The sequence below is a fragment of the Falco punctatus genome (assembly GCF_963210335.1).
Source record: "Falco punctatus genome assembly, chromosome: 15".
NCBI classification, from domain to species: domain Eukaryota; kingdom Metazoa; phylum Chordata; class Aves; order Falconiformes; family Falconidae; genus Falco; species Falco punctatus.
This window is the reverse complement of record NC_137595.1, coordinates 21,369,771-21,389,133: the sequence shown is the minus strand read 5'-3', so window position 1 is coordinate 21,389,133 and position 19,363 is coordinate 21,369,771. Positions and strand designations below refer to the sequence as shown.

The 19,363-nt window shown below is 53.5% G+C and overlaps 1 protein-coding gene across 1 annotated transcript in view; it reads left to right on the top strand.

Annotated features, from left to right (window-relative positions):
• Nucleotides 1–17,420, top strand: part of SLC16A2 (solute carrier family 16 member 2) — a 34,953-nt gene extending 17,533 nt beyond the window's left edge. Inside the window, exons 2-6 of the mRNA XM_080365417.1 lie at nt 9,439–9,583; nt 13,522–13,984; nt 14,440–14,583; nt 15,108–15,336; nt 16,638–17,420. Coding sequence (XP_080221543.1) covers nt 9,439–9,583; nt 13,522–13,984; nt 14,440–14,583; nt 15,108–15,336; nt 16,638–16,858 — 1,202 coding nt within the window. The 3' untranslated portion in view covers nt 16,859–17,420. The remainder of the gene's footprint in view (nt 1–9,438; nt 9,584–13,521; nt 13,985–14,439; nt 14,584–15,107; nt 15,337–16,637) is intronic.
• The last annotated feature ends 1,943 nt before the right edge of the window (nt 17,421–19,363 follow it).

Below are 19,363 nucleotides of genomic sequence, written 5' to 3'. Positions count from 1 at the left end.
AAGATGGCTCAGGAGAAATTTGGCAAAGAGGGAAGCTTTTCTGTCTCTTACAGCTTGGAAAAAAGCATCCTTTCTCACCCCAGCCTCCCCGCAGAAGGCGGAGGGTTCCCAAACACAGCCCAGGCGGGGTTTGCTGGCGGGGGGAGAGGAGACAGACAGTGCCCGGTGATTTCACAAGGGATGGAGCAGTCTTGGGCCACCAGCCGCGTTTGGGGAGCGGTACCCAACCTGCCTTCTGTCAGGGGCTGAGGGCTGTCCCACCTTCTCTCTGAGGCATCAAGGGGTTGGGATGCCTCAAGTGCTTTCACCTGGGCACATTGGGAGTTTCTGGGGTCCTGCAGCCATGTCTTGGGTATAATGTCACCAGGTAGATGGAGATGCGATGCCAGCAGGGTTTGCGCTGGGTGTAGGCACCCGTAGGGATGCACACGGATGCCGTGCCTGGCCGGGAGATGAACCACTGACCTTGGCATAAAGGGCCCTGTTGGCATTGTCCCCTCAGCCCAGCCTGCGTGCTGCGGCGCTGCTTTGCTGTCTGCTGTGCCACGCGCTGGCCAGGAGCCATGAGCTCTGCATCCCGGCAGGGTACCACAGAGCCAGCCGAGCTGCCCTGAGCTGGGGAAATGCCATAACAGCCACGTGCATGGGATGGCTGGCAGGGTGCTGGAGCCCAGGTAAGCATGGGGCAGGGGGTGAGGTGCCCCCAGAGTTGCCCTCCTGCCCTTTTGGGGTTTCAGGGGTCCCCCCAAAAGTGGCAGCACTTATCTGGGTCCCAGGCTGGGAAGTGGTGGCTGGTGCTGGCTGGCCCTGTGCCCCAGTGCAGCCGGCCCAGCCCTGGCGCCAGTAGCAGGCTTGGAAGGGCTGGCAGGCTGCCCCTCACTTTGGTCATGCCCTCGCAGGTGCCCACCCACTTGCATCCTCCCTGCCCTGTTTGCAAACATGTTTTTGCCTTGGGTGGTCGACATGTCTTGTGGAGCGGTCTCTTGGGGCTGGTGGTCTCCAAAGGAAGATAAAGCAGTCGGGTGAATTCCTGAACCTCCACAACCCCTGTCTCCCAGATGCACTGTCCTCCCAGTTGTCTATGGGCTGCAGGAACTGGTTACCAGTATGAGTCTACCAGTTACCAGAAGTGGTTGTGGTGGGGATTTGGAGGAGATGACACATTTTTGGGCTGAGGGCAGGGGAAGGGTGGCCTCACTGCCCTGTTGAGGAGAGGAGGATGGCCATGGCAAGGTGTGAGTGCTGAGCTGTTCCCAAGCTTGTACAAGTGACTGGAGGAGGTTAATTATAGCCAAAGCCCAGTGAAGTTTGGTCAGGTCATGTTTTTTTTCAAAGGCTTAAAATTTCAGACGTGCAGCAGCCAGTGGCTGGGATCATGGCTGACCCACAGGGTCCCACTGGAGTTAATCATTGCTGTTGGCTCCAGGACCCACCTGGCTTCGGCAATGGGAACTGTTTCCTCAAGAACACAGGGTGAGGAGCCAGCACATGGAACCCCCAACCCTCCAGGGCGCACTGGGCTGGGGAGAGCCAGGCCCCCTGACCCTCACCATAACCCTGAGCCTCACCCAAATCCTAACACTGACCTAGACCCAACCCCTAATCCTGATCCTGACCTTGACCCTGACCCTGACCCTCACCCAGACCTTGACCTTTTGCTCTCCCTTTCACTTTGTAAGGTAGATACTGTGTTTGTTGCCCTCTTGGAAGCAATGTGGTCACCCAGAGAGGGGCAACCTGGAGCAGCCGCTCGGGAGCCCTCGCTCTCACCACTCACTCCGATGAGGGGCACTGTGCTGCTGTTGGGGCTGGACTGGGGAAAGACCTGGTCAGCTTTGGTCACCCAGTCCCAGCTGGGACATCCCTGGGAGATGCCGGTCCAGCCCTGAGCTGCTATGCTTGGAGATGTGGCCATTGCACGCCAGGAGTGTGTAAATCCCAAATTGCTCCAAAATAAGCCCAGGAAAATAAGGCCAGACACTTGGGGTCTGGCCCCCATCTGCTTGCCTCGCCGAGGGTAGGGTCTCCAAAATGGGACTGGGGACTGCTGGTGGTTTCCCCAGTGTGTTTCCCCCACCCTCCCGCTGCTGAGCTGCCAGATAATCATGGGCACTCCTGTCCTTCGGGTGTCACGCTGCATTGCAGGGGTGACATCCGAGGGGCATCACAGGTAGGGAGAAAAAATATATTAAAAAAAAGGAAACATGGAAAAAATCAGGAGGAAGGCCTGGGTTTGGCATCGCACGTTCGAGTGAGTGCTGGGAGCTGTGGGGCAGCTGGACCCCAGGCTGGTGCCTGCAGTGCTGCGCTCGCTGCTGGTCTTCCTGATGCTGGAAGGTGGCTTTTTTATATATATATATGTATAAAAATACTTTCTTCTCCCTGTGGGTGTGTTTTGAAAAGGGGCTTGGGAACAATGAGGATTAACAAGCAGATAGAGAATTAAATGCAGGGTTTGAGTCTTCAAATGTGTGCACATTTCTGAGCGCGTGTTTGTGCCAAGATAAACTCCGTCAGGAATAAACATCATTTTACATGAAAGGCTAATTACAGATTGGCGCTCCGCAGGTGGGAGGAGGGAATTTTCACCAATTAAAATGAAACTTTTCTGTTTTTCATAAAATTGGTGGATTAAAACACAGCCAGGGGCTGGTGAGGTTGACAGTGTGATGGAAGGGGGGGATGCTTGGCCCCGGGATGTGCTTTTTTTCCCCCCAGTACTAAAGAGACTCTGCCAGTTCATTTGGGCAGGAGCTGCTTGAGGGCACTGGTTTTAGCCAATAACAGTTGAACCCCAAGAGCTTCCCTCAGGGCGTGCAGCCCTGGGCTTCTCACCCAGGGAGCTGGGACATGGGCAGGCTTGGTCTGATCCAGCATCACTTGGAGTCAGCCAGCCTCAGGAGGGATTGGGGTGACAAGGTCCCCAGCCTCCTGAAGGATGTAGATCATGGAAAGACACTTGGATGGGACATGGTGGATGGGCGCCCATGTTGGGATGAAGTTGTTGCAACTGTAGCTCCTATTTGTTGAGTAACTTTAGTGTGCGGTAGGTGAATCATCTCGCAAAAATTGTATGCCAGAAGGCGACGCAGAGAAGAAAAACCTTCCCAGCCTGCTGAGGGGAGCTCTGGGAAGAAAACTCCAGGCTGGGCACATGGTGGGTTTCAGCTGCAGAGCACATGCTGCCTTGTTGCTTTTGGATGGGTTTCACAAGAATTTGCATTTCTGGACCTGCTCTGGAGCCTCAGAGGCCGAGCGGGAACTGGGCTGTGGATGGGGAGGACGTGCTGCGGCTCAGACACGAGCTTGAACGCCATTTTGCTCTAACCAGGGTCGGATTTTATGGTTTTGGAATGAAACGATGCAAAATGCATCTGAGGCTGAGTTTCTCCGAGATGTTCCGCGCATGAACCTCAGGCAAACACTCTTGTGCCTGCTGCTTGCCAAGTAAAACCACAGATTTGTCTCCATCTCTACTTAATGTGGCCGCAGGGCAGCTAATATTGGGACTTTTCTCTCACATAAGCTGGTATCTGTCACTTAGTGGTTACAGGAGGTGGCCTGGGCATCATCTCTTAAAAGTCCCCTGCGTCCTTGAGAGCGAGGGAAGGCAGAGAAGTCCGATCAGGAGAGATGTGGTGTTTTTTTAAAAAGCGAAATACATTCCCAGCCTGCTGTGCTCCTGAACCAGTTAAAAACTGATTTTTTAAAAGTCCTTTAAGGCACAGACTGCATGGATGCTTGCTGGGTCTGGTCACTGAGAAGCTGTTGCGTTATCCATGGTCATGGGACCATGCTGTGACGACAGTAGCTGCCACTTCTCCTACGACATTCACATTTTTCCTTAGTCCATCCTAATACTGCCAAGAACGGGGCACTGAAAGGGTCTTAAGTCAGACCTGGCCTTGAATAATTCCATTTATTCCAATTTTCAGGCTGTTGTGGAATTGTTTTCAAAAAAAGGGAGGGGGGAGACGTCAGTCAAACCTGATAAAGGAGGACTTTGTTCTGAAGCTTTAGGGTATGGTACCAAGCAGGACTTGCTATACAATTAATGAGTTTATCTGGCTTTTAGCTGCACGTGATGCACGGTGGCTGCCACCGCACCGCCCCACCACCACCTCTCATCCAGAGGAGCCTGGCTTCTCCCCAGCTTCGCTTTGCTGCTCCTCAGCTTTGCTTTGCTGCTCTTTAGCTTTATTTCCTTTCCTGCCGTGCATCGTGGTGGCCTCCTCAGATGTGACTTTGTGTCTGCCTTTATTGAAGCCTTGACCAACCCTCCCCGGCATGGGCTCGGTCTGCAGGGGGTGTTGAGCACATGGGGCCAAGCCGTTGGGGGTGTTTCAGGCTTTACTTTGAGCGAGCAAGAGGATGACGCAAATAGCTTTGTAAGAGCTGAAGATAAAACAGCTGCTTCATTTTCGCTGCAGATGTGCCGTGGGCGGCACACATTAGCTCCGCGGGGCGGGGGCTGCAGCCGTCCGCTTCCCCACAGTGTCTGCGTGGGCAGGGCCACCAGGTTCCTTGGGCTCCCAGGCCACCCGAAAAGGGAGTCGGGGGGTGCTGGGAAGGGCTTGGAAGATGTGTGACAAGGTTTGCCATGCTAGTGGGGCTTCCCTGACGCCCAAAAACACGAGTCCAGAAATCACTTATTTCTTGGAGGAGTGGTGCAGCTGGGGAGCGGGAGGTGGATCACCTTTGGCTGCCCCATCTTTCTGAGCGGTGCTGAGTGCCTGGGGCAGGTGACCCTCTGCAGCATGTCCCCGTCCCCTCCAGCGGCCACCCGGTCCCAGCCGCGCGGTGCGAGCAGGAGAAGCCGCGGGAAGCGAGGGAAGACACTTCCTCCAGCGGCGGATCTGAGGTCACCTCCTGGCCCTTGATCCCTCCAGTCCAGGGTATTTGGGTCAGCGGGGAAGCACAGCTGAGAGCGACGTCCCTTCCTTCTTTCTCCCTGGAGATTAATTTTTAAAGGAACAAATAGGCTTGGCCACAAGTGCGACGCAGTACGGGTTTTTTAATGATGTTTTTTGGAACAATGAGCTAAATACCACGGGGGTTTGGATCTGCGTCTCGGAGCAGTGATGTTTTCCCGTGTTGTTGTTTCTCACCTTCCTGCGCCCACCTTGCTCTGCTCTCAGAAATCTTTTTCTGCTCAGGAAGATATCGTCAAGGAAGGAGCTTTTCATCCTTTTGGGATGGCCTTGCTCAAAAGAAAGCTGACCTGGTGTCTGGTGCATGGGACCCACCTGGACCAACCCCGGGGTCCCTGCCCCGCTCTTGCTGCCATGAACACGTGGCCATGGTGCTCACAGCCCTCCCTGGCCCCTCGGCATCGCCAGCCCTGTTGAGGTCCTGACCCACATGTGCCAGTCCTCCTCTGCCACAGGGTCCCCAGCAGCATTGTCACTCACTGGTAGGAGGAGGACCTGGTGGCTAAGGCACACGCAGTCCCAGAGCTGCTCCACTGTGGGCACAGCTTGATGATGCTTGGCTGGTGAGCAAATGGGTCACCTCCTCAGTTTTTACTCTGTCTTGAGCCCAGAATGAGTGGTGCTGGGGAGGAAGGCTTGGCTTGGCCATGTTACCCACATCTCCTGCACCACTGTTACCCTTGGAGGTCTTCAGCCATGGCATTCCCCTGTCCGTGTTGAGGCCAGATTGCTTTGGCTCTGCCACAGGCCAACAGTTTGGCGATCTTGGTTAAGTCAAGGTGGGAAGGAGCTATCTGCAGAGCTTTACCCTGGGTGATCATGCTGTGGGAGGGCTGCTGGTGGGATGCCCTCCTCGGTCAACCTCTGTGCTCCAGCCAAGGGGCACCAGCCCCATGCTGGGCTCTTCCCATACCCCAGAGCATCTCCAGGACCACCAGGAAGGTCCCATCAGCTCTGGAGGAAGCCAGGGCTGCAGGTGGCCTGGGCTCAGGGGGCAGCTGGGGCTGCTGCTGTCCCCCAGCCCCCTATGGTGCTGCCGGAGAAAGCGGAGAGGAGTAGGGGGTGTGCACCTGGGGGGTCATGGCGCTCCAGCTGCTGCTTTATTGCCCTCAGGAGGGGCTGTGGGTGGGAGCAGGGTGGCATGGATGTGGCTGGCTTTGGTGTAACTCGTAGTGCCAAGCAGGGTCAGCGGAGAGGCGGCTATCGGGGAGGGACAGCACGTGTTGAGCCACCTCTAATATAGCCAGCCCCCAGCTCAGAAGTCATCTTCACTCCCCCTTGCAAAAGGAGAGTACTTTAAATGCCCTTTTTTTTTTTTTTTTTTTGACTGTAAAAGTGATTTCTGAAGCGTGTGGTGTTTCTGCATAGGCATCCCTTGGGGGGGGATGTCTCTTGGCTGTCGCCAGCCTGGCCGCCCCATGGCACCCAGTCAGGCAGCTCCAAACCCGCCCCCTTCAGTGGGTGCTCCCAGGGGGTGGTTGGACTCACGGCACCTCGAGACTCGATCAAGTCTTAACCCGACTCCTGTCCAAGTTCTGCGCAGCTCTTGAGCTCCTTCCAACCCCATCCTCAGCTGGATTCGCTCCATCGTTTCTTTTAGGATCTGCTTGATCGCACTCACCGCTGATAAGGCTTCGTGCCTCTTGTGGGGGCTTGTCTTTGTGTGCTTCAGTATCTCGCCCAGGTTATCAGCCACATGGGGTTGCGAGGTGTGGCCGGGCTAGGAATTAACCATCTCATCCAAACCCCGTGGAAATCAGAAGCAAAGATTCCCCTTTTTTTTCTTTCTTTCTTTCTTTTTTTTTTTTTTCCTGTGGGCTTTAAATCAAGTCACAACTTCTCCAGCATCGGAGGAGCTGCCGAAGGGAAGCCCTGACTCAAGCTGGTTCAGCCCTGACTGGTTTCCACGGGGGGAATGGCTGCCTCTGCCCTTCATATCAAGGAAAGTCCAGGAGAAGCTTCAATACTGCATTACACAGATTGCCAAAACCAAACCCTTCATCCCCTGGGGCGGTTCCAGGCACTCTGGCTCCGTGTCCAGAGTGGTGGGTTTGGGGCTACACTTCACCTGAGCCCCATTTTTTCCCCAACTCGTGGTTTTCTGCCGCGGCTGCCCCCCAGCCTTGCCCTGACTCAGGTGGACGGCGATAGCTGCCGTCACGCTGGGACAACACGGCGGGGACAAAGCGAGTCACCAGCTGGCGGGGGGCTGTGTCCCTGTGGATCACAGCGGGGCCGGAGCCGGGGCTGGGGCGGCTTGCTCCTGCCCCCAGATTTTGCCGAGGTTTCCTTCCAGCGCTGGAGCTTGCCCAGCCCTCCTGGCTTCCCAGGGCTTCGCTGGGAAGCGCTGGGAAGACAAAACCCCGCTCTGGAAGTGAGGCTATTGTTCTTACTAATTTTAACTTGATGTTCTTCCCCAAGCCTATTTTTATTCATTGCTTGTGGTAAGCCCTTTCTCTAAGGTAGAGCAATTTGCCACGGGACTTTTTTTTTTTTTTTTTTTTTTTTGTGTGTGTGTGTGTGTGTGTGTGTGTGTTTACCGATTTTAATTGAGTGATATCTCCTTTTTACAAACCCAAAGCTGGAGGAGCTTTTAAGCGCCCATTGCTGAGCCTTTCGCCCTGGGTTTGCTTTGATCTCTGCAGGTGAGTGTGCATTTGTGGGGCCAGAGATTGATACTGCTTATTTGCATGTAAATCTCCGGGTTATTAAGATCTGAATCTGGCCCTTTAAATTTAATACTTTGCTTTATGCTTTTATTTCCGCGTTTCTTAAAGTAATTTCCAAAAATAACAAACTTCAAACATGACGGGACCATCTAACGTTTTACTGCCTTGGCTGGAGTAGAAGGAACATTTCTGGAAGTATATTATCCAATTTAACGAGCCTTTCCCATCTTGGCTTTGCTCCCACCCTTCACCCCCTCTTGGAGTTGTTTTGGACGGCTCTTTGGAGCTGTGCCACCTAATCCCATTAGAAGGACTTTCATTACACTGTGCCTTGTGTTTATAACCAAGAAAATCAGCCGGAGAGGGGGGTCCTCTCCCTCTCCCTTGTGCATTTCGCCTGGTGTTGAGACAAGAGCCTGGCGAGTCCCACGACGTTCCCGCGCAGCCCTTGCTTTTCTTTTTCTTGCTCCACTCTGCATTTATTAAGGAAGACTTTGGAGTAAATTGGGTCCTTGCAAACTTATAATTAATTTGGAAGGGTCAGTTCTTCCCAAGCTAGTGAGGGCTTCTTTGTGTGGTCCATTTTGAAAGCCAGAGGTTGGAGAGGCTGTTATATAGCCAGGATTTGCTTTTAATAGGGACCTGGCTATTTTCTGAAGATCTCATGGCTCTTGAAGTTTAGGTTGTTTTTGTGCGGGGCTGTGCTAAAAGGGTTTGCAGAGCACTTGGTTTGGGTGCAAAAAAAATCCCAACAGCCCTAAGAAAGGAATAAAAAAACCAAGCACATGTCCTGGGGTCTGTGTGGGGCAGATCATGCTTGCTAGCCTAGAGCCAGTGCCTGGAGCTGGAAGATGCTCCACGAGATCCCTCGGCTTGGGTGCTGGGTAGGGCTGGGGGCCCCTTGTCTGTCCATCCATCCTGCCCTGCCTCGTGCCCCTCCGAGGGACCTCTTGCTTCTCCTCAGAGCTGTTAGACTGAGATTTTTTTTCCTTACCACATTGCTTTTCTTGAAAGCCTGCCTTTCCTCCCAAAACCAGGCACAGAAACCATTAAAGAGAGAAGGTAGAGGGCAGGGGAAGACGACAGGGTGAAATAATCTGTGAATAATAAAATTTTCTGAAAAAAGACTGACGGACAGACAGACCGTGGTTTTCTCCAGAGGTGGGTTGGGAGGAAACATGAGATCACGGTCCTTCTTGTGCATCTCCTGGCAGGGCCTGGGGGATAATCTAACCTGGCCCAACCCACGTGTCTCCCATCAGCTCAGCTGCAAGGGGAAATCCCGCTGAATGTGGGACAAGTGGGAGGTGAGGCAGCCCTGGCTCTGGGCGGGGGGCAGCAGTGACGGGTGAGTGGGGTACCTGGAAACGCAGAGCTCTAAGTGACATTAGGAAACTCTTCATAGCCAAAGCCAGGGAGCAGAGGGCTCTGGGGAGCTCGGGAGGCTTTTGGCTGTGGAGATGTCCCCTGTGGATGAGGCATCAGTGGAGGCATCATTACATGCAGAGCAAGGGCCGTTGGAAAAAAGCGTTGAAAGCTGGGCGGCTTCCCTAGCACACGTGTGAAGCCAGCGGAGGGGAATGAAGGGAAAACCTGGCCGTGCCGCTGTCACACGGGCCAACAGCGAGATGCTGCAGGTCGCACTCCATCCGTGACGCCGGCAGGCAGCATGGGTGGTAACTGTGTTACTTATGAGCTGTGCTGTTAATTAAGGGTGTGATGGGGCTGCCTCTCTGCCGAGACTGCCTTCAAAGCTGGGGCTGGTCCCTGACTGTTCCCTTCCTGGCCCCTGTTTGATGTCCCACCCTGACCATCGCCTTTCTTCTCTCTCTCCCTAGCATGGGTCGGCTCCTTGGCCATGGGCATGATTTTTTTCTGCTCTCCCATCGTCAGCATCTTCACCGACCGGATCGGCTGCAGGACCACGGCAGCCTCAGGAGCTGCCATCGCCTTCATTGGACTTCTCTCCAGCTCCTTCACCAAGTAAGGCTGCAGAGAGGCCATCCAGCCCTTCAGCGAGCTCCTCTTCCTCACTTTCCCTGCAACCCCCCTCCCTACACATTGCTGCTGCCTTTTGGGGCACAGCAGGTGGTTTCCATCCCGAGGAGAGATCTCCTGGCATCCCTACAGCCCACGTGCAGCCCGTGTGTGCTCAGCCTGTTTCACTCCAAGTTGAACCAAGTTGTTCTTTTGTCCTTACATAACAAGAGAGTGAATTTTACCTGAGTGAGGGACTTTATTTTATGAGATTTCAGCCCTCAGGTCCTTCATTTGATCTTTAAAACAGGCAGCAAGAAGTTGGCACGCTCCTTGCAGGCAGCTCCAAAGAGATGCTTGTGGACAAAACAGATCTTTGCAACTAATTTCATATTTGGTACTGAAAGTAAATTAATGTTAAAATAATATTTGGTGGGTTACACCTAGCAAGAGGGAGTTTCCATGCAGGGCAGCTGGGGAGAGGGATGCGGATGGGGTTTGGAGCAGTTTGTGCTCTTCCCGTGCCGGCTCGGGTGTTTGCAGCATGCGGGGCAATTGCTACTCCTCGTTTTCCACAGCTGATCCTGTGCCAATGAATTTCTGCTGGGAGAAGCTTGCCGATGTGTATTTGGATGACAGGTGTACCTGATTTGATATGAGAGTCTTTCCAACCCAAAAAATCTTTGTGGGAACAGAAAGAGGTCACCTCTGTGGTCCTTTATGCGGCACTTGTTAGGTGGAGTGTCGAAGGCAATATGGAGACACACTCCAAAGCATCATTTACCCCAGTTTTTCTGAATAAAAACATAGCTTTGGGTTGGATTTCAGTTCAAATCAATATTGTTTTAATTAAAATGCTTCAAGAAGTGGGATTTTTAAAGCCAAGTACACAGTTTCCCGGAGGGCGACTTGCTTGCGCTGTGCTTCTCCCGGCCCACCCTGCCTGCGCAGGGCAATGGGATGCCAGCTGCCTTTGACCTCCATCAGCGAGAGCCTCATGCTTGCCCCAGCCCTGATTCCCTGTGGATATGTGCTGTGTGATGGGTCCCCGAGTCCCCAGCTGCAGGACCCCCCCTGTTACGCAGGGAGGGGGTCACAGCTTCTGAACCACCTGGCAAAGCCCCAGGGACTAGGGCAGATTGCAGTCAGGGCACTTGGGATGCTAAAGCCGTCTTGGTCTGCGGCACAGGCAGTGGCGTGGAAGGAACCACCCTCTGCTCCTTCCTCCACAGATGCCACCCCTTTGTATTTCAAAAGATAATAGTTATCGGAGAAAGTACAGTTGGTCCTGAGGGAAAGTGTGCCCGGGCTCCTGGCAGTGAGCTCGCAGGCGCTTCCCATGTAATCTTGCTTTCCTTCTAATCAGCAAGGCTTGGACTTCCCCCCACCCCCCCTTTTCTAAAGTGTTTGTGCAAAAGAAAAGAACTCTGGGGACCACATCGCTGCCAGTGGCTTGTTATGTTGGGCTCAAAAAAAAATTAAAAAAAAAAAAATCAAACAGCACAGGCAGAGAAGAATATTTTATCCAGGAGAGCTTCAGAGCTGAAATCCCCGTTCGCTGCCTTCTCGCTCTCGGTTCACATTCCTTTGGCTGCCTTTAAGGGAGCACAGAGCCCCTCCGCAGCTGGACCGCAGCGAGGGACGCTGCCTGCGGCACAGCCGAGCTGGAGCCGGAGGAAGAGCAGCAGCGGGGCTGCGGGATTTTGGCACTGCTCCATCTGGATGGAGAAGACCAATCCTGAAATTTGGAGCTAGCGGCTCCTGCTCGCCCAGAACAATGGAGAAGCCTTGTTTTTTTGTCCCCTTTGCCAACTCCCCCAGCTGCAGCTGGAGGTGACCCCCCCCAGTGCCGGCTGGGCTACACGCACCCGATTCTCCAAAAGTGGTTTGCTTTGTCCAAGCGGAGCCGTCCAAGTGGTCCCAGCACTGTGCCGAGATGATCCAAGCCCCCAGCTGCTCAGCCTGCCCAGCAGGACCCCAGCGCCCAGCTCGCGCTCAGTGCCTCCTACTCGCAAAACATTGGGAGTTTTGTATGGAAAACACTGAACAAACAAAATCCACTGAAGAGCAGAGCTCTGGGGAAGGGTGAAGTTTTCTGGATGGGGTGGAGGGACGGCTTTTCCTCTCTTCACAGTCTTGCACTGGGTGTCCCCTGTGCTCGTAATCAGCTCTTATGCGCCCTTAAGAAGGGAGAAATCCCGCTTCACCTTCCCCTCGGTTTTAGGGGGGATATGTTAGCATGAGGAGTGGGAGGTGATGGCCAGTTCAGCAGGGCTGTCTTCATATGCCCCCCAATGCCTCCCCAACCCTCCTCTTCTGCACCATTAAGTGTTCTGTAGTGGGATTTGAGTCCCTTTTCACCTGCCTCTCCTTCCCTGCTGCAATTTCTGCCTGGTTTCTCCCACAGAGAGAAATCCCCCAACCTCTGCCAGCCGGGCTGAGCCAGGGCCGTTTGCATGGTGAGCTGTAACTGAGAGGCAGCCACTGAGCGAAACCTCCTCGTCCCAGGAGACACCGTTATCCATGCGAGACCTCACTAGCCGAGGGAGACAATACCACCCTTCCCACCGGAGAGCAGCTTGGCTGATTCCCAATGAGCAGGGTGGGAAATCCTGGATAAAAAGCATGGCCAAAAGGAGCCCCGTCTCATGCAGGGGTGTCTTAGCGTCAACAGGGAGCAGATGGGAACCGCGGCATTTGTCTCCACTTATCCACCACATCAGCTTAGCGGCACTACCAAAGCTGGTGTGACCCAGCTGAGATGGCTGGGGCTGGTGCGTGGGCGGCTGGAGACAGGCTGCACAGCCCAGCTGCTTGCCTGGCTCCTGCGGAGGGGCTCTGATGTGGCTTCGTTCTGGAGTAGCTGGAAATTGCCTTTCATGACAGTCATTTGTCTTTGAGCCACTGGGTACAGCAAGCACGTTCTGCTTTCTGCTTGGCTAGCTAGAGAGACGAGCGCGTAATGGAAGAAATGATGTGCTTGTAAATGTTTTCTCCACTTCAAACTGCTCCATTAGATCTGGGCTGCCGTCTCCTTGTTCGTGAACAGCACTCACTGTTTCACAAGTCCTTCTGTGTGTTGGAGTAAGGACCCTATTCGTGCAGCATCACTTGCCGGGTGAGCTGCCCATCGCCCTCTCCTCCCATGCAGCGTTTTGTGGCAGACTTTTGCAGCTGAATGCATTGCACAGGGGTGAAGAAAAAAATCCTTCATCTGGAGAGAAACACAACGGGCTATTTACACCGCCTAACTTTAGGCTCCTTTCTCAGCTGCTTCTATTGGGAAAACTGGGCTGGCAGTTGGGAAACAGCTCCTTCCAAGGGCTCTCAGGACTTTCCACCTGTTCTGTAGAGCAGCCATTTTGCTCCCTCCTCGAGTGCAGCCACCAATGTAAGGTACAAATGAGTTCTATTAACTGTCTAATTGAAGCTCCCAGAGGAGCTTAAAGAAGAGCAACTTAATTAACCAGCCTGAAGCCTGGGCAGAAGTGCAATGTTTCCTTCCTAAGTGCCTAATAACCAGCAAGGTTGGTGCCTTCTGCTTTCAAACACTGGGTGCAGAATGTTTTCTGTTAGTCCTTTCAGTGGGAAAAAAATGGATTTCTAGCTAAAAATAACCCACCCTGCCTACCTTAGAAAAATCTTGCTTGCTGTAATTTAGAAACCATTCAAGTTCGGTCAACTTCCCAAGGAGGGCATCTCCTCTATGCAGAAAGCACTGCCCAACTAGACTTCATTTTCCCAAAGATTTAATGTGCCAGCTGTGAAATGAGGATAATCCTTGCTTTGGCTAGGGAATAAGCTCCTCAAGGTCAGACTGTCTGTGTAGCACCTGTGGTATGCGGGGCCTGGCTCTTGACTCCAGGTTTTGCAGGACCATGGGGGTGAAGGCTCCCTTACCGCTGCGTAACGTAACCACCTCAATGTGGTTTTTTCCCCACTAGGTCTCTGGAAGTTCGTTATTTCACGTACGGGATCCTCTTTGGCTGCGGCAGCTCCTTTGCCTTCCAGCCCTCGCTGGTCATCCTTGGTCACTACTTCAAGCGCCGCCTTGGCTTGGCCAACGGCATCGTGGCCGGTGGCAGCTGCCTCATCTCTGTGCCGCTCCCCTTCTTCCTGAAGATGGTTGGGAAGGCCATTGGGCTGGCGCACACGTTCCAAGTACTCAGTGCCTTAATGCTCATCCAGATATTCTTGTCCCTGACCTATCGGCCCATCCTGCCGCCTTCTTGTGACTCTCAGCACGATGGGCAGGACAAGCTGGGCAGCCGGAGCGTGCGGCAGCAGTGCTGGTCCCAGACGCGCAAGTACTTTAACTTGAGGGTTTTCCGGAGAAAGACCTATCGGATTTGGGCCTTTGGGATTGCTACTGCTGTGCTGGGATATCTCGTACCTTACATGAACCTGGTAAGAGCCTTGGCTGGGACTGGAAGGGGAGGGAGGTCCCTTGGCTCGGGGTGGAAGGGTTCCTCCGTGCGAGCGCGGGGGAGGTGGGGAGGTGGAGGCAGGCAGTAGGGACAGAGCCACCAAAAGCTGCGAAGCTAAGAAACTGCTGCAGGCACGTCCTGTAAACAGGACTAGCGGTGGGAGGAGACAGCTTTTTGATGCCACTGTTGCCCTCTGTGCCAGGGTGGGCAGGGCGGTCGCAGCTCCTGAGGACCGGCATCGCTAGCAGGAGAGGAGGGGGCTGTACGGTCTGGGGCGGGTGGAGGCGGCGTGTGCAGGTCAGCGTGGTGCGGATGTGGGGGTCACACAACCACCCCAGAGCCATGAGCCCTCTGCGGGAAGCCTTGTGCCTTCTCGGGATATGAGAGGGATTAACTTACTCGATTCACGTCCTTGTGTCCTTCCCTCCATCCTAGGTGAAATACGTGGAGAAGCGATTTCAAGAAACCAAGAAGGACTGGATCCTCCTGGTTTGCCTCGGGGCCATGTCAGGGCTGGGGCGCTTGGTTTCAGGCCGCATTGGTGACTGCATTCCCGGGCTGAAGAAGATTTACCTGCAGGTATGTTGTGTCCAACCCACCGCGTAGCTGCTGGCGGGTGAGGGGACAGCACCCCTAAATCAGTGTCCACACTCTGCTTAATAACTGGCAACCACAGATCACAAATCCTTTACTGACCATTACCTCACACCCTTGTCTGCTGTTAGCGAAGACAATTTATTGTAGAAGGGTTACAGAGATCTCGTTACTCACTTGACCTGAGGTCTCAGTGTTCGTTCAGCAATCCAGCCCTGTGGTCCCAACTCCTCCCAAACTGCTGGACACCCTCTCACCTTCTTGTGGTTTTTGAAAAACAAACTGCTGAAATCTAGCAGCTAATCCAGCAGCTAATCCTTCCTAAAGCTTCTTAAAAGGTTATTTTGAAGGGCCTCTCCGAGACAAGAGCAGAGGATGGATGGCATTGCTGGGTCCAGAGGAGGGGGCAATGTCAGTGACTTGTTCAGCGTCATCTTCATGAGACACTTCCTGCTGCACATCCCCACTCATCCTGCACCCCGCTGACATGCCCACTTTTGTCTCCCCAGGTTGCATCCTTCATGCTGTTGGGCATCCTGTGCATGATGATCCCCCAGTGCCAAGGGTTTGAGGGCGTCATTGTCATCTGCCTCTTCCTCGGCCTTTGTGATGGCTTCTTCACCACCATCATGGCCCCCATTGCCTTTGAGCTGGTGGGGCCCATGCAGGCATCCCAGGCCATAGGGTACCTCATGGGGCTGATGGCTGTGCCCATGACCGCGGGTACGCCGATAGCAGGTTGGTAGCACCGCGGTGCAGGACCTGGAGCCAGCTGTTGGGAGGGAGCAGATGCTTGTAGAGGCTTTCACCCATGGTGGTAATTTGGCATGAGACCAGACATACAGTTCTGAATTTTATGGCTTATCATGTCACGTGGGGGTTTCAAATACAGAGGTAGCATCGGTCCATACTACGTCCTGTAGCATTTCAGGGCCTTTCTTCAGGCTGATGAAAGATGACCAGCAGGGGAACAGTGAGAGCAACCCAAGATCACATTAACTGAATTCTGTTTGAAGCTGAGCTAAAAATTGGCAGATACCAGTTTTCTAGAAGTCCTTTTAGATATCTGGGGACTAATTGCCAATCGGCGAGTTCAGCCCCTGGACTGTTGAATCAAAGTTAGGGATGGAGACACCCCAGCCTCTGTCTCTCCAAGACTTGTGTATGCGCTCAAACGTAGTAATAGCCACAGCGTCCTTAACAGCGAGCACCTTGCCAGAGCTGGCCCTTGAGCAGCAGAACATCTGCCTCAGCAACTGCTAAGCTAAAGCTGTATAAGCACCTCTGATCTTTCTGCTTCTGGCAGCAAAATTCAGTTTGACGCCCTTGGGAAGGAACGTGGGGCTTGCAAACGTCTCACTGCGAGGGTTTGCTGGGCACGGGGCTGGCTGAAGGGGCTCGTTCCCTGGACATAATCCTCAGGCAAACATCTGCGCAGCAGAGAACTCGGAGGGATTTTCCAGTGCCAATAAATGGCGATGTGTTATTCTCCAGGGATGCCTGGCTGTGTCAGAACTTGCCGAGCTAACAAGTGCAGAACCTCGTTGGTTTTTAAGGGATCGGTTAGTTTGGAACTGGCAGCATGTATTTCTCAGCCGACATCCCCATGCCGATAACGTACCTGTAAACAAAGTGGGGCTTCCAGGTGGAGGCAATCTGCAGAGGAACAGCCCCTGCCTGCTTTTCCTATTGCCTCCTGGCCGGGAAGGCGCTAGGAAAAGCCACCCAAAATGTCTGGTTGTTTAACACTGTCTCAGCCTGCTTGTGGGGTTGTTTGAGCTGGGTCTGGTTGTGTCCTGCTCTGGTTAAACACGGAGCATGGCTGAGGCTTTCCTTCACAGCTTCTTCACTACACCATGTTGGCTGTTCACATCCTTCAATCCAGGGCATTAAAACTCCAAGGAATGCCATGGAAAAAAAAGATTGTTTTAAAAACCCAAATCTCTGCAATTCTGGTGGTTGAAGCAAGTTGCAGCTCTCACTTAAGGCAGCAGACAAGTCAGACTGACATGTCTATAACCACTGTTGTTCTCTTTCAGGATACCTCAATGATTATTTTGGGAATTACGACGCGGCCTTTTATTTTGCCGGAGTCCCCCCCATCATCGGTGGCTTGGTGCTCTCCGTTGTCCCGCTGGTCCATCAGAGGATGCTGAAGAAGCAGCGCCTGGATTCTGGCAAAGACAAGATGCTGGTCTCGGAGGCAGTGGTGAACGGGGAGCTGCTGCCCGGCTGCCCTGCCTCCGAGGCACACATGTGACACCTCCCAAGCACACGTGTGACGCCTCCGAAGCACACATGTGACGCCACTCGCCACACTGTCGCCACCAGCAGCCTCTCCATAGCCCAAGCACAGGCCCTTTTCTAGATGGACCGTGATTCTCAATGATCGCAGATGCACTATGTTTGTAAAGGAAAAAAACAAACAACAAAAAGTTCTTCTAGTTAAAGGCTTTTAACTAGCAGAAACGCTCTTTTTCAGGACAGTTTTGATTTCAAAGCCACCTTTTTTTTTTTCCTCTAACCCATTTTTCTAAGGAGAACTCTCACCAGGATTCAAACTTGATCGATCTCCTGCTCCTCTCCCCAGTTTTCTATACATCACGACAGAGGTTTACAGCTAATTAATGCCTTTCTGAAGCAGGTGGAGCTTGTTGCACCTTGCAGCTGTCGGTCCTTCTCCTCCGGTGTCACGTCCAAGCCAGGCAGCCACCTTCCCGTCCAGCATCAGAGGCTGTTTGGGAGCCAGCAGCTCTGAAGGAGGAAACACTGCTTTAGTCCGATGCACAAACCAAATAAATGGTCGGCGAGTCCCGCTTTAATCTTCTCTCCTCTTTTTCTGCTGCTCTCCCACACACCCAGGGAGCTGCAGCTGGGACGATGGGGAGCTCATCCAGCTCGGGGGCTGCCACCCTCATCAGACAGAGCCACGTGGGAGCATCCTTCTGCAAAACATGCCTTAAAAATGCCTGGACAAGACCAGCAGGTCCCTTGGCCACTTGCTGCCTCTGTTTTTTCATCCAGCAACTAGCGATTGGGCTCCTGAGGTACAAAGGAGAGGGGCAGCTCCCAGCGCAGCCCACGGCGGCTGGCTCTGCAAGGTGAAAACCGTGGCCAAGCCGACGAGTCAGGCGTTTGGGAGGCATCAGGGCACGCAGCGCTGGGACAGAGCCCCACGTGGCATCGTTTGCTCCACGCTGGGCAGCGGCTTCGCTGCTGGGCGTAGGGGCACCCGCAGGTGCAGGGATGCAGCTGGCTCAGGGCACAGGGTGCCACCGCTCTTTTGCGGGGCCAGTTGCGTATTATGCAGCAATAACCACGAGTCAGTATTGGCGGGGGAAGCCCAGCGTTTCCAGAAGGTTTAAAAGCCCCGGCAGTGTTTAACTTGTAGCTTGTGCGTTGCTGTGCAGGGTCAGTGCCATCCCTGGGGGTAAAGAGCTCAAGAAAATCACCCAGCCCGTGGGTACCCACCACACAGTGAAGGCAGAGCTCAGCCTTGTGTAGAAATTAATCATCTCCAGGCTAATGAGCGTGGCATCACTAATGAGCATGGCACAGAGCAAGGGAAGTCCTCCTGCCCCGGTGGGTCCCCGAACGAGGTGCCGGCTGGGACTGGGGTACCTTTTCCTGGGAGTAACAACCCAGGAGAGAGCAAGAAACAAAGCTCACATTCATCCTGGCTGCAAAACCATCTTTCATTGGGTTTTCATTTTTAATTCACCTACCATTAAAAAATGAGTAGCCTAAAGAGGGACGTGTGCCATGGGAATCATCCCTTGGTCCCCGGGCGAGTGTGGGGGTTTGTAACACCGAGACAAATCTTTGCTGTGGAAACTTGGTTTCAGTGGCGGCCCCCTCCCGCGGGCAGCAGCGGGACCGTTGTAAATAGGCTCAGGATCCTGCATGCCCCTCTGGCCCTGTTTGTAATCTGTGTTGGCTAATGCATTGTAAGGTCTTGTGGTCTTGTGGCCCTTCTGTCCCCGTATGAGCCAGAAGTTTAACTGGTGTGTTGTGACGTGTCTGTTTATGACTATAAAATGAGATGTCCCGTTGCCTCTTTCTTCGATACACTTTCCTGTGACTGTTATTACCCTTCGTTGGCCGTATTGCATCATCTACTACGGCTCTGCTGCCCCGGGGCTCGGTTTAGGGCATGCATACACCCATACATTGTGGGGAGCCGAACCACAGAGCCCTGGCTCCGGCTGCAGTGGGATCTGCCAGGCTTAGCCTAGGGCAGGGCATTAAAGTGACGCTTTTCAGGTGGGAGCGTTGGCAGTGAGGCATCTTCAAAGTCATCTGACAGCTGAAGGGAAGAGATGTATTGCTTCGTAACTTCTTTTGTGAGTTTTGGGGCTTTTATTACATCGGGGGTTCTTTAAATCATGTTTTTGACCTTAAATCCCCCGAAGGAGAGATTATGAGGGATTTAAATTCAAGAAGTAGCTTCTTCAGAGCAGCAAGAGGACCAGCAGAGCTGCCTCAAATCCATGTCTGGCCTGAGCGAGTGGCTGCATGGCAGAGCCCTCTGATGACTGCACCCAGCTTTGCACAAGACTTCGTTGCGGTAAAACCTCTCTGGCTCATTAGGCAATTTTTGGTTCTAATCCCAAATTTCTACAGATTTCCACTTGCCTTAAATGCTGCACCTGCCTGCAGAGGTCTTTGCCCTGGGAGGAGCCTGCATCCAGTGCAATGGATATTTAATGCTGCAGTGGCATCAGCCCAGCTCTGTGCCAGCCAGGAGCCAGTGCTCTTCCCAGGG